The 15,248-nt window shown below is 47.0% G+C and overlaps 1 protein-coding gene across 1 annotated transcript in view; it reads left to right on the top strand.

The window, feature by feature from the left end:
- LOC143276594 (thrombospondin type-1 domain-containing protein 7B-like) overlaps positions 1–14,194 on the top strand; it is a 601,155-nt gene extending 586,961 nt beyond the window's left edge. The window contains exons 29-31 of the mRNA XM_076581196.1: positions 2,872–3,075; positions 5,023–5,110; positions 11,582–14,194. Coding sequence (XP_076437311.1) covers positions 2,872–3,075; positions 5,023–5,110; positions 11,582–13,760 — 2,471 coding nt within the window. The 3' untranslated portion in view covers positions 13,761–14,194. The remainder of the gene's footprint in view (positions 1–2,871; positions 3,076–5,022; positions 5,111–11,581) is intronic.
- The last annotated feature ends 1,054 nt before the right edge of the window (positions 14,195–15,248 follow it).

The following is a 15,248-nucleotide window of genomic DNA, read 5'->3' as shown; positions in this document are numbered from 1 at the left end:
AAATTTCTGAATATTAAAGGAAGACAGAGACAGATTGAAAGAAAATGACGTTGAAGAAATGAGCGACAGACAAACATACAGAAATGAAGGAAGAGAGAAAGTCATTTTATTTTCTCTAAGTTCCTGAATACTGAAAGAAGAAGAAGAAAAAAAAGAAAGGATATCCAAGAAAGAAGCGATGGACAGAAAGAAAGGAAAAACAAAATCTACATAACTGAATATCGAAAGAAAACATACAGACGGATATACTGGAAGAAAGAAAGAACGAAAAGGAATATCAGAATCCTTGAATATTGACAGGATAGACAGACAGGAAGGCAGGGTGGAAAGGGAAAAAGACAAAAAAAACCAGGCAGTTTTTAACTCCATTAATATTGAAGGAAAGGCCATTTGTCACTCTTTGTGCCGCACCCTTTATCCATTAGGGATTTGCAAAGTGAGAGCTCTTCTTCCCTTTCACTGATTTCAATTACACACTCTCTCTCTCCCTACCCACCCCCGTCATTCTTTCCACCCCCTTCTCTGTGTGTGTGTGTGTGTGTGTTTACTTACGTATAGGCACCATTCGCATAAAACAAAACTGCCTATTGTTATGTTGAGTCCATAAGATACGTCGTACATGTCAGCTAAAAAAATTAAATAAAATAAATAAATAAATAAATAAATATATATATATATATATATATATATATATAAAATAGTCGAAGGGAGGAGAGTGAAAGAATGATTGGTAGTGTATCCATCCACCTGTCTGTGAGAGAGAGAGAGAGAGAGAGAGAGAGGGGGGGTCTTTTCAGCCAATTTTATATAATTATTGCCATATTTTCCTCTCTGAAGATGTATTCGATTTCCATTCAGGCGGCCAAATTATCTCCCCCACACCGAGCAAAAAAAAAACAGTACTGTATGATTTCCTCTTTCTTTGTCTCTGAGCACTGATCGAAGTTGAGGTTCCTTTCGCTCGCTACAGCTCCCCATCACAACCCAGAATGGAATAGTTCAGAATCTGTGGTAATCCGATGATATGATATGGATACCCTTATATCGCGCCTATCCTCGGACGGAGATCCAGCTCTGAGCACTTTACAAACAAGGAGTCATTTCCACAACAGATTGCCTTACTGGAAAGGGCCGACTGACGTTTGCCATTGGGCGCTCATCATTCGTTTCCTCTGTCATTCAATCAGGTTCAGTCACGCACACATACACACTAATACAGACATGTGACATTTTACGTGTTTCGACCGTTTTGTCGATTCACCCCGCCATGTAGGCAGCCATACTCCGTTTTCAGGGATGTGCATGCTGGGTATGTTCTTGTTTCCATAACCAACCGAACGCTGACATAGATTACAGGATCTTTAACGCGCGTATTTGATCTGCGTGCGTATACACACTAAAGGTGTTCAGGCACTAGCAGGTCTGCACATATGCTGACCTTGGAGATAGGAGAAAAAAAAATCCACCGTTTACCCCACCGAGCGCCGTTTCCGAGATTCGAACCCTGGACCCTCAGGTTGATAGTTCGTCGCTTTAACCACATCGGCTATTGCGCACGTTAACAACCCCAGGACACGACAGCCGTGTTTGTGTGTCAGGTTCAGTTTCAAGGAGTTGTCAAACCGCGCGGACTAATCCATTTACGCCACGTCTGCTGGTTTTTTGTTTCAATTTTTACCCCCGAAATCGGAGAATGGCGGCCTACATGGCGGGGTAAAAACGGTCATCCACATAAAAGCCCACTTCGTGTACATGCGAGTCAACGTGGGAGTTGCAGTCCACGAACGAAAAGGAGGAAGTTTCAATTTGTGTTATAAGAGTTGACGAAAGATTTCTGCAACACTTTGAAAATGTTATTCAGAAAAGCACTGCTCGAAGTAAAACTCAACCATGACTCATACATCTCTCTGGTTTTTCACGACAGAAGAGTGCCTACTTTTTATTAACAAACATCTGTCCTCATGGCTTGAAGGTGCCCGATTTTTTAACAAACATCTGCCTGACTTCTCTCGGAAGAAAAGTGCCCAATTTTTAACAAGCATCTGATTTCTCACGAAAGAAGGGTGCCCGTTTTAACAAACACGTGGCTTCTCATGACAGGATGGTGTGCAGTTTTCACAAACACCAATTTGGTTTCTCATGACAGAAGGGTGTCCGATTTTTCACAAACATGTCGCGTAAGGAGGGTGCCCAGTTTTCAACAAACACGTCTGTCTGGTTTCTCACGGCAGAAGTATGCCCAGTTTTTAACATCTGTCTGCTTTCTCACGGCAGAAGTATGCCCAATTTTTAACATCTGTCTGGTTTCTCACGGCAGAAGTATGCCCAATTTTTAACATCTCTCTGCTTTCTCACGGCAGAAGTATGCCCAATTTTTAACATCTCTCTGCTTTCTCACGGCAGAAGTATGCCCAATTTTTAACATCTGTCTGCTTTCTCACGGCAGAAGTATGCCCAATTTTTAAGGAACATCTCTCTGTTTCAGTTTCAGTAGCTCAAGGAGGCGTCACTGCGTTCGGACAAATCCATATACGCTACACCACATCTGCCAAGCAGATGCCTGACCAGCAGCGTAACGCAACGCGCTTAGTCAGGCCTTGAAGGGAAAAAAAAAAAAAAAAATAATAGATAAATACATTTTTTTTTAAACTACTACTACTAATATGTATAAGGCGCAAAAACTTGATGAAGTCAACTATAAACGTACAAAACAAAACAAAATAAAACACATCTGTCTGCTTTCTCACAGCAGACGTATGCCCAATTTTTAACATCTGTCCGCTTTCTCAAGCACGAAGGTGCACTTTTTTTTCTTTTCTTTTTTCCCCATCTTTTTTGTGAAAACAAGCATCTCTGCTCTTCTCACGGCAGGAGGGTGCAGAGAGGACGAGCGGCCCGCCAGCGTGTTGCTGTGTGACCCACCGTGCGACCTGCCCAACGCTGTGTGTGTGGACACCGACCTGTGTGGTTGCCTGGGGCTCTACGTTCCAGTCTACACCCCCAACCTCACCCTCCTCGACTGCGGCATGAACGTCAGCTCCACCACTCCGCTCTCCACTGCGGCCACTGAGACATGTGAGTGTTGGGGGAGGTTCGGGGTGGGTGTGGGGGGTTGGTGAGTGTTGGGGGAGGTTCGGGGTGGGTGTGGGGGGTTGGTGAGTGTTGGGGGAGGTTCGGGTAGGTGTGGGGGTGGATTGGGAGTTGTGGGTGGTGTTTGTTGGATAGTGTGGTGGTGGTGGTGGTGGTGGTGCGTGTGTGTGTGTGTGTGTGTGTGCGCGCGCGCTCGTGTGGATAGGGTGGTGTGGTACTTGTGGATAGTGGTGGCGTGGTGGTGGTGGTGTATGTGTGGATAAGGTGGTGGTGGGTGGGTGTCTTCGGTGGTGGTGGTGGTGGTGTGTGTGTGTGTGTGGATAGGGTGGTGGTCATGATTAATATATATATATATATATATATATATATATATATTACATGTGTGTGTGTGTGTGTGTGTGACATAGTGGTGGTAATGGTGGTATGTGCGGATGGTGATGGTGATTGTGGTGGTGGTGGTGTGTAGTGTTTGGGTAGAGCGGTGGTGATGATTGTGGTGGTGGCGTGTGTGTGTTTGGATAACATGGTGGGGATATGGTGGTGGTAATTGTGGATAGTGTTGTGGTGGTAGTGGTGGTGGTGTGGGTGTGTGTGTGGCAGTGTGGATGAGGTGGTGTGGTATTTGTGGATGGTGGTGGTGTAGTGGTGGTGGTGTGCGCACGAAGGGGTGCTGGTGATTGTTGTTGTTGTGGTGGTGGTGTTGTTCTTTCGTTTTTGTTTTGTTTTGTGTTGTTGTTTTTATAACACGGTGGTGAAGGTGTGTGCGTATGGTGATGATTATTGTGGTGGTGTGTGGTGTGTTTGTGTGGGGCTGGGGGTGGGGGGTTGTGGTGTGGTGTGGATAAGGTTGTGTGGTATTTTGTGGATAGTGTTGTGGTGGTGGTGGTGGTGGTGGTGGTGGTGGCGGTGATGGTGGGGGTTGTGTGTGTGTGTGTATGGATGGATGGCATGGTATAGGCCCGCCTTCCTGTGCCGAGCCCTGGACACAGTGAGTTCACTGCCACGGTGGCCGTGAGATGCCATGGAACTTTTAACTTTTAACCTTACGCTCGGCTTTTATCACAGATTGACATGAGCGTGCAACGGGTGGTTAAAGCATTGGACTGTCAGTCTGAGGGTCCCGGGTTCGAATCACGGTGACGGCGCCTGGTGGGTAAAGGGTGGAGATTTTTACGATCTCCCAGGTCAACATATGTGCAGACCTGCTAGTGCCTGAACCCCCTTCGTGTGTACATGCAAGCAGAAGATCAAATACGCACGTTAAAGATCCTGTAATCCATGTCAGCGTTCGGTGGGTTATGGAAACAAAAACATACCCAGCATGCACACCCCCGAAAACGGAGTATGGCTGCCTACATGGCGGGGTAAAAACGGTCATACACGTAAAAGCCCACTCGTGTGCATACGAGTGAACGCAGAAGAAGAAGAAGACACGAGCTTACAGTCTGGCCAACAGGAAAGTGAGAGCTGTATGATCAGTGTTTTCTCCATTGCAGTCGGAAGTCACTTACAGCTTAGCCTTTTGTGAAGGGCTATGACTCTGAAAATCAGGAGGCAAGATTGTACTGGCAAAGCATTGGGAGCTAGTTGGCCTTTGGGAACCATCCCAACGCCGACTGTCCTAAAACCCTCTCGACCGAAAGAGTTGGGATGTAACTTGGGCAAGACACTCTCACTGTAATGAAATTTGGGCCCAGGTAGCCATGACAGCAGATCTCCTGTGATGTTCTGGTGGTCACAGTCGAACATGACTGACTTTCATGCATATATCATATTGTATCCTATCACATTATGTCATATCGGGTATGACGGGACTGTGTGTTTGAATGAACGTGTGTGCGTGCGTGCGTGTGTGTGTGTGCGTGCGTGCGTGCGTGCGTGCGTGCGTGTGCGTGTGTGTGTGTGTGTGTGTGTGTGTGTATGCACGTGCAGCCAGCGCCACCAGCCCGTGGATGTACGCCGTGATAGCCGTGGGCACCATCTTCGTCATCTCTGTGGCTGCCGCCCTCTACAATATGTGGTGAGTAAGCACTGGTCTGTGCCGAAGTGTGCCCGTCAACACTGCACTAGTACCAGTACCAGTATCCGTATCAGCTCAAGGAGGCGTCACTGCGTTCGGTCAAATCCATATACGCTACACCACATCTGCCAAGCAGATGCTAGACCAGCAGCGTAACCCAACATGCACCATTAAACACACATTAAACGAAACTATAACATTTTAAAGAACAAAACTATGAAGCACTATTTCAGAATAAGAGACACTATAATCTATCATTATATTGTTATAAACCAAGTGGTATAGTGGTGGCCTAGTGCTAACGTGTCACTATAATCTATCATTATATTGTTATAAACCAAGTGGTATAGTGGTGGCCTAGTGCTAACGTGTCCGCCTGGGAAGCGAGAAAATCTTAGGCCCTTGGTTCGAATCCCACATTTGCCACAGTTTTCTCCCCTCCACTAGGCCTTGATGCTAGTCATTCGGATGAGACGATAAACCGAGGTCCCTTGCGCAGCAATGCACTTGGCGCACGTAAAAAAGAACCCAGGTATTAAAAAAATAAATAAATAAATAATAGAAATTAAAATAATAAAAATTAAGGTTGACCCTGGCAGATTTCAGTAGAGTTATCCACTTTGACGGGATCCCAGATACACTTGCAGACATGAAGAACTACGGGGAAATGTGGCGCTGCGCTTTGGCGAAGCACTCTGGTCGGGGAGAGCAGCCCGATCTTCACACATTAAAATATGTTGTTTACCAAAAACAAAACAAAACCAAAAAAAATGTAGACACTGAAGGACATAAGCGTACGATAACGACGATGATAAAAAAAAAAAAAAAAAAAAAAACCGACGACTTAACAACAACAGTTGCGACGACAATAACAGCATCTGCACTTCGAACACAAAATAAATGCAACACGCATCGGGCTAATAATCGAAATGTTGAAACAAAAAGACTCAGAATTATCACCATCATCATCACCATATCAAAATGTTACACAAAAAAGACAGAATTATCACCATCATCATCATCACTATATCAAAATGTGACAACAAAAAGACTTAGAATTATCATCATCATCACTTCTTTTCCAGAAGGCTAAATGTACATTAGAGTATTGTGCTTAATATTTTAACCTATTTCCTGCCTCTCTCTCTCTCTCTCTCTGTCTCTGTCAGTCTTTTCATCTCGACAACAACAACCAGGAGAAGACATTATCATCGTCTTAACTTCCAGCCTCTTTCCTTAATAATTTTTCGTTCGTTCGTTCGTTCGTTCGTTCGTTCTCTGTCCCTATGTATACCCCCCACCCCCCTCTTTCACCATCTGTCTCTGTCAGTCTCTTTTCTGTCTCGAGGCCTCTTTCCACCTCGATGACAACCAGAAAGACTCGTTATCATCGTTTTAGCTTCCAGCCTCTCTTTCTTTAATTAATGTTCGTTCGTTCGTTCGTTCTGTCCCTCTGTATACCCCCTCCCTCTCATCATCTGTTTGTCGGTGTTTTTCTGTCTCTGTGACGAAAAATACTCGTTATCATCGTGTTAACTCTCTCCATACGAACGGCGAAAGAGACGACGTTAACAGCGTGTCACCCCAGTTACCATCATCAAAATATTGCAAGCGGAAGGCTCTTATACTGAAGAGATGAATGTTGACAAAGATACCACAATTCTGACGACGGAAGCTAAAGGTTGGGTCATTGAGACACCCACTGGACATCCGAGGGGTCTGTGTAGAGGAGAAGAGAGGACTGGCCGTACTGAGTGAGTTAACCTCCAACCACTCTTTCCTAAATGCTCGTTCCCTGTCCCTGTATATACCCCCACCTCTCTCTCTCTCTTTCACCGTTTGTTCTTTGCTGTCCAGCTTTAAGGAACATTCGAGAGGAGTTTATTCAGCCTAAATATAGTAAACCTACGTTGTTTAAATTGAACTTATTGATGTCATCTACTTCCCCTGAAGTTGTTCGCAAATTTTCACTATTTCTATATAAAGCTTTCAAATTCAGAGAAATGGCTACTTCGTGAAAATGCTGTATGTATTCTTTTGTTTGTTTTTTTTCTTTTATTGGCCTACACATTGAACTGTAATGCTGGTATATTTTTGTTTGACTGTGTTTATTGATACTCACAGTGTCGTGATGTATTGTTTGTAAAATAATGTTCACATTCCCCTCCATAAGGGGCCTAGGCCTATACATGAATAAACCATCTTGAATCTTGAATCTCTCTTTCACGAAATCTCTCTGTTAGTCTCTATTTCGAGATCTCTTTCCATCTCGATGACGACAACCAGAAAGAGACTCATTATCGTTTTAACTTCCAGCCTCTTTCCTTAATAATTGTTCGTTCGTTCGTTTGTTCTCTGTCCGTCTATCTACGCTTCTCTCTCTCTGTCTGAACATCTGTCCCTGTCAGTCTCTTTCTCCTTCCATCACGATGACCACAACCAGAAAAAAGAAAAAAAAATCATTATCATCATCTTAACCCTCCAGCCACTCTTTCCCTCCCTCCCTCAACCCACTTCCACCTCCTCGTCCACAGTTTCACCCAGTGCACTCCTAACCACTTCGGGAAGCCGGCCAAGTCCGGAGCATTTCCCTACATTCCGACAGATTTCGGTAGTTTGACGAACCAACAGTCCATGGGCGGTTAACTGGGTGCACTCCTTTTTCCAGCTGATTTGTGGCCCTTTATTTGGTTAAGGAGAGACTGTCAGTCTCTCTTTCTGTTTGGCTCTTCCACTCTCATCCTCCCGCTCTGTCTTTGTCTGTCTGCCTCTGTCTCTCTGTGTCTCTACTCCTCTCGTCTCTGTCTCTCTGTGTATCTCCTTTCTCCAATCCACTTGTCAGTAAGGCCCAGTGCAATCCGATACGTTTTTCCTGATTATTTGTTGAGGCTTTATTCTGTTTCGGTGGTACCTCCTCCTCTCTCTCCTCTTGTGGTACCTTCGTACCTTCTCACCTTCACCTTCACCTCTCCCGTAGTCTGGGTTCAGACCGTTGGGGCACCGCTGCTGACCTGGCCACCACCCCTCTCCACTCTTCACGGTTTTCTGATTTCCTCAGGGCGTCACCGAGCGTCAAGCCTGTCCACCCCCGGATGTTGTCTTCCCATCTCTTCTTCTGCCGTCCTCTCCTTCTGCCTCCTTGTACGGTGCCTTGCAGGAACGTTTTGGCAAGACCAGATGATCGGGAGATGTGTCCATACCACCTAAGTTTGCGTTTTTTTCACTATGGACAGAAGGTCTTCGTAGGGTCCAATACTTTGCTTGATTCTGTTCTTCACTTCCGTGTTAGTGATGTGGTCTCTGTAGGAGATGCCAAGTAGTCTACGAAAGCATCTCATCTCGACAGCTTGGATTCTTCTCTCGATGTCCGCAGTCAGGGTCCAAGTCTCGCAGGCGTAGAGCAATATTGATATAACCCTCTCTCTCAATTTCTCTCGTTCTTTTTTTCATCTTCATTCACCTCTCCCAGCCCCTTTCTTTCTCTCTTTCTCTCTCCCTCTCTCGTTGTTCCTCTGCTTTCTCGTTCTCCATTTCCATTTTCCACCTTCCAGCCCCCCTCCCTCTCTCTCTCTCTCTCTCTTCAATCTGTATATTACGCTTCTCTCTCTCTCTCTCAGATCTGTATATTACGCTTCTCTCTCTCTCTCTCTCTTCAGTCTGTATATTACGCTTCATATTGGTCTCATGTGTGTGTGTGTGTGTGTGTGTGTGTGTGTGTGTGTGTGTGTGTGACGCTTCTCTCTGTCTGTGTCTGTATATCACGCTTTTCTCCCTCTCTCTGTCTCTCTCTCTCTTCTGTCTGTATATCACGTTTCTCTCTCTCTGTCTCTCTTTGTCTCTGTCTCTCTCTCTCTCTTCAGTCTGTATATTGCGCTTCTCTCTCTCTCCTTTCTGTATATCACGCTTTTCTCTCTCTCTCTCTCTCTCTCTCTCTCTCTCTCCAGTCTATTTTATGCTTCTTGTCATTCTTCTTCTACCGCTCCATTCCAGTCCCACCCTCTTCCTCCTCATGCTGCTCCCACCTCCTCCCTCCCCCAACCCCCCGACCCCTACCCACCTCCTAACTGCCGATTTTCCCTCTCAGCATAAGACGAACCTTCGTTACGTAGCCAAGAAGACAAACGTTCGGTACATGACGGTAGTTAGCCATGAAGCCAAACGTTTGTTATTTAGCCACGAACTAGGAGGAGGGGGAGGATGCTTGCTGGGCGGCATGCGGCGGTGGTGATTATTTGCCGCGCGTAATTCGATTAGCTGTGTGAGAGAGAGAGAGAGACAGACAGACAGACAGACAGGCAGAGGCGTACTGGGATACAGAAATATAGATTTTTTCGTTTATTTATTTATAGTCTCTTCATCGAAGACAGACAGACATACACAGACAGCGAGACAGATCTAGACACGGACAGGCAGACAGACATACAGAGACAGACACAGAGAGGGGGGGGGGGGGGGGCAGACAGACAGACATACACAGAGAGCGAGATCTAGACACGGACAGGCAGACATACAGAGATAGCGACAGAGAGACAGACATATACACAGAGAGAGGGGGTAGGGAGGGCAGCGAACCCTATCCCTCGAACCCTATCCCTCCAGCCCTCACCCCCCCCCCCCCTTGCCCTCCACCCCCACCCACCTTTCTTTCTGACAAGCCTCGGAGCCAAAAACAATTAACTGGACGGATGATTAGGCAGCGACATAGGTCCGGCACATGTTGGATAAGTTAATTTCGGGAGCAGTGGATTCGATTTGTTGGAGGCAGGGGGGTTGGTGGGGGTAGGGGGGTGGTAGGGAGAGGGGGAAAGTGGGGGATTTGGGGGGGGGGGGGGGGGGGGGGGGGCGGGCGGTGTACGGATGTTGCCGTCATTTTCGGTGGTGGTTATGGATGATGGTTGTGGTGGTTTCTCTCTCTCTCTCTCTCTCTCTCTCCCTTCTTCCTTTTCTTTTTTTTTTATGCCCCAGGGTTGGGTGGAAAAACAACAACATATTAATTGCTTATCTCATTTCCCTTCAACTGGTCTCCCCTCTCCCTCTCTCTTCAGTCTGTATATTACACTTCTCTCTCTCTCTCTCTCTCTCTCACACACACACACACACACACTCTTCAGTCTGTATATTACACTTCTCCGCGCGCACGAGGGTAGGAAGGGAGAGGGAGAGGGAGAAGAGAGAAATAAACAATTGTGACACAACACACCAAGTGTGCATGCATACGTGCGTCTCTCTGTCTCCCTCTGTCTCAACTGTCAGTGTGTACTGTTGTGTGTTCTTCCGTCTCTTGTAAACCATTTCACAGAAAATGCTACATGCTCTCTTTCCCCATTATGGTTATCATTGTTCCTATCATATTCTGATTTCCACCATTCGGGTACTTAAGTACCGGAACAAACATGATAATCTTAACTGTGATTAATCATGTTACTCCCCTGGCCACACGCGTGTGTATACTACTACGAGCATTTGTGTTAAACATAATTGTGTTATATATATCATCTCATATATCATCTCATACCCATCCTAATACACATCTTTTTTTTTTTTTAATCAAATATGTAAGTATGTGTGCACATGTCAGTACATGATTTGGTGCATGCGTCATATGCTTTGTGCTGATATGGTATTGTCTGTAAAAGTCTTTAAGGTGTGTTGATGGATATTTTGCTGTGTGGTTGCTGTGGTAAACGTTTTGTTCCAGAGCGGTCATTCATATTGCAGTGTTGTCGGGTTTTTTGAGTGTACCGTTTTGTGTTGTGCTCACGTGCATTTCAGTGATTGTTGAATGCTTCATGTGATGAGAATACTGTGATCACATACACGGGGGATATTTCTGGGGTTAAATCTTTGCTATGTTCACGCATGATGATGATAATTATAAAGTGTGCAGAGTTACTGATTTATTCCTTTACCTTTTCATTTCGGACTTATTGATCTTTTTTAGTATTTATTCAGTAATGGGTGTACTATATACAAATTATATAATTATTTTGCTTTTTTTCTTCATAAAATGTATTTCGATATGAAAGTATTGTTTCACCTTTTTTGGTGTAAGGTGATGGAGGTGTAACTGATTCATTATCAGATTTTTATCTCGTTAATTATGTGAACGGATTTCTGTTTCTCTTCTTTTTTTCTTTTTTTTTTTTTTTATTCGTGTAGCTAAATATGTATCGAAATGTTGTTTCTGTTAGTAATTGAAGTGGGTATCGGGGGAGGGGGGGGGGGACTTCTTTTTTTTCCTCCACACCTTGCTTTCGCTGTTTGCTGTCGTAACTTGTTCGGTTTTGTTTTTTCCCTTCTGTTTTCATTGTCGTCGTCTCCCTTGCCACATGGTCATGGTCAACCGACAATCCACACCCCACTCCACTCCACTACGTGGCCAAACCACCCACCCACCCACCAACCGACCGACCGACCACGCCAACCGCCCAAACCTCTCCACGGGGATCCGCCTGGGACTTGTCTTCACAGCGAACTCTTCCGCACTGGACCGAGGCCGCGTCGGAAAGCTGCCGCCGCCGCCGCCGCCGCAGCAGCCGCCGGAGGAGGAGGAGGACTAGCTGGCAAAGGAGACGGCGCCGGCGACACGCCGCAGAGCGGTACTCGAACCCCGGTCGCCGGGCTGACGGGGCCCAGGAACGACGCCAGAGGGGGGGTGGAGGAGCTGTACAAGCAGTGTCAGCCTCCCGGAGACAGACCCTTCCCCCCTCCTCCACCGCCGCTTAACCTCCACGGAGGAGGGGGGCCGGAGGATCCTGCCTACCAAAACGTGGACTCCATTGACGGCGACGGCTCCCAACCCACCATGGTGGCCGTCAGAGTCCCGGCGGCCGTGACGTCAGACGGTCACGTGACGGGACGCCACCCCGGAAATGACGTAGCAGAGGCCGGCGGCGGGAGGGCGCGCAACAGCCACAACCACCACCACCATAACAACGTAGGTCGCCTCAGCATGAGGCTGGCTTGCAGCCCGGAAGAGAGTGAACAGTTGCTTCCTCCTCCCCTCACTCCCTCCTCCCAGCCTTCCGGTTACGCATGCGCGGAGGCGACTTCCGCTTCTTCTTCCGCTTTGCCCAGAGCGCATAACCGCCGCTACCCAGCATGGCAGACGCCCCGAGGGCAGAGGGAGGGGCGAGGGGGGAGGAGGTGGGGGATGTTGTCTGCATGCTTTCGTGGTGGGGGAGGCAGGAAGGTGTACAAGGAAGGGGAGGAGGAGGACGAGGAGGAGGAGGAAGAGGGGGAGGTGAAGTTCAAACAGAAGCTGTACATCAGCAGCAGCGGCGGTGCCGGTGGTGGCCCCGCCCGCTCCCTCCACCCTCCCCTCCTCCCTCCTCAACACTTCTCCCCTTCCGAGAGGGACAGGAGGTCCCAGACCCACGGCGAAAGCGCATGTGTTGAAGTCCACCACCACCACCCCACCACTACTAACCACCCCGCCTCCTCCTACCCCCACCCTCCTCCTCCTACCTCTTCTTCTACCCGCATGCTCGTGCCCCCTCTCTGCTCCCAACCCCCCAACAAAAAAACCCGCGGGGGGTCCCCCTCCCCTCTCCAGCAATCCCACCCGACGACACACATATCATCACTACCACCACCCTACCACCACCCGTCCACCCACCACCACCACCCTCCAGACGCTCGGCCCGAGGAGGTGGAGCTGGGCCACCTGAGCAGCCTGTCGCTGGGCTCGGAAGAGAACCGGACCGACGTCAAGAACCGAGGCTCCCTGTCCAACATTTCGGAGATCTCTTTCGACAAGCCGCTGTCCGAGTCCAGCCTTAAGCTCGGCATTACCGCGGAGACCCTCCAGGCTGCCATGGACGGAAGAAGAAGTAACGACGACGACGACGATGACGACAACGAAGAAGCCGAGGAAGAGAAACTTCCGGCAGTTCTGATCCCCCCTTCTCCAGAAGCTGAGGGCAAATCCAAAACTGGTGTCCAGCCTCCAGTGTCTCTGCTGCCTGGGACGCCAGAAAGCGAGGACCATCACCGCCCCACTCACCAGCCTATCGTCCCTTCCCCCTGCGCGGATCCCAGAGTTCTTGAGCTGCTCAAGCCCCGCAAGGACTGGTCGCTGGACTCGGGTACATCCACCCTGCCCCCATCCCGCAACGGGTCCCTGGAGACCCCGAGCGACCCGTCCAGCTGGAACAACAACGTCGTCAACGGAAAGTCGCAACAACAACAGCAGCAGCAGCAGCGTCATCAAGGCGGGGTTTCGTCGTTGTCGTCATCGTCGTCAATCTCTCCCAGCCCTCGTGACAACAACCACCACCACCACCAGCAGCAACCCCTGACCTTCAGACAGTCCTTGGACAACGCACGTGCGGCGCGGAAGGCGGCAGCCACCTCTCTGGCGATGACCCTGCCCAGTACGGGGTCCTCCACCAGAGGCGGTTCCCTGGCCGCCACCACCTCCTCCTCCTCCCCCTCCAGCCTTCGTCCAGGGGGTCCTGGCGGGAATCGCCAACCTCTGTCGTCTTCGGACGTCGGTGGTCGAGGCGGCAGTGGAGTGTGTGACTCGTATCGGAAAGGTGGTAGTGGTGGTGGGGGAGGGGCAGCGGCAGGGGACCTCAGCTACACGTCGGATACGCCAGACTCCCTGTCCGAAATGTCTGACAGGAGCGGCATGGAAACGACTGTGTAGCAGAAAGAAATGGAGAGAGAAAGAGAAAGTGAAAAGAATTTTTTTTTGAAGACCTCCCCCCACCCACCCACCCCTTACACTTTCTGTGGTGGAACAGCCAAGAACTGAACTCCAAGTAGCGTTGAACAGTATACTAATTAGCGTTGAATTTAATACTAAGTAGCGTTCACTTTAATACTAAGCAATGATTGTAATTTAAGGACGAAAAAAATCAACAACCAAAAAGCGATGGACTGATTACGAACTAATTTTGTGGATTTAGGAACTAGCGTTGAATTTAATACTGTGTAGCGTTCAGTTTCATACCAAGTAATTATTGTGATTAAAGGGCGAAAAAAGCAACAAAAAAAAGCGATGGACTGATTACAAAGTAGTTCTGTGGATTTAGGAACAGCAACACTCAATCTAAAGTCGTTCGATTTTGCGCTATGTAAAAAGTAATTACGGAACAAAACAAAACAATCTGAATATTCGCTCATATGTGGAACATTGTTCATTTGAATACGAGTAATGAATCCGGATTTAAGGAAGGGAAAAAAAGAATATGAATTTTGCCCTATGAAAAAACAACAACAACAAAACGTTGAACTGAATGAAACAAAATTCGGAGTTTGTAATCATCGCATAGTCGCCCTATATTTCAAAAGCAGCAATTATTTGGATTGCAGAGGTCTACAGGAAATTTTTTTTTTTTGTTTTACCGTGAAAAAAAATCTTTACAACTGATGGTAATTATTAATTGAAAATTATTTCAAAGAATACCCTCCCCCTCCCCCTAAATATTGATATTATGTTATCTTCTAGTTTTCCATTAAATCTGTAATGAACCATTGCCTCAACTCACAGATTGTGGGAAAAAAGTTAATAAATAAAATAAAAGCCTGGAAAGTCATTGCCTGCACCGAGGCCGAAATTCGCCTCATTCATGATGGTTATACCAAGAGATCGTTCAAACTGTGCTTTTTGAGAAACAACACAAAACTAAATACATGGGCTACTGCACCGAACTAACTACAGAAACTTTATTTTTAATTGTCACGACAAATGTTATTGATCTTGATCTTAACCATTTTCCAAACTAACGCTGATTGACGGGGTGGACGTGCGAGTATCAAATTTATGACAATGGTTCGCCCTTCCCTCGTTTCACAATAAATTGCGACGCATCAGAAGAACACAGCGACAGTCAACAGAAGATAATTTCTTTTAGATGTTTTGAGTGGATTTTCTTTTTACCGGTATGTCTTCGTCACAGCGGGAATGTATAATCAACCAGATAAAAATAAAAAAATAAAAATAAAAAAAACACCCTCTTGTGAGGATCGTGATCCACAAATAAAAGATTAGATTATATAATGTACAACCCATATAATACCAGAACAAAAAGTTTAACATATACCGCCGTCCATTTTTGATTGTAAATATATAATAATGTTAAGAAATGAATCCCAAAACTGAAAACAAGCGATTAGCTAATTGCCAACGACC

Source organism: Babylonia areolata, chromosome 32 (genome assembly GCF_041734735.1).
Source record: "Babylonia areolata isolate BAREFJ2019XMU chromosome 32, ASM4173473v1, whole genome shotgun sequence".
Classification (NCBI taxonomy): Eukaryota; Metazoa; Mollusca; class Gastropoda; order Neogastropoda; family Buccinidae; genus Babylonia; species Babylonia areolata.
This window is presented reverse-complemented; position numbering and strand designations above follow the sequence as displayed.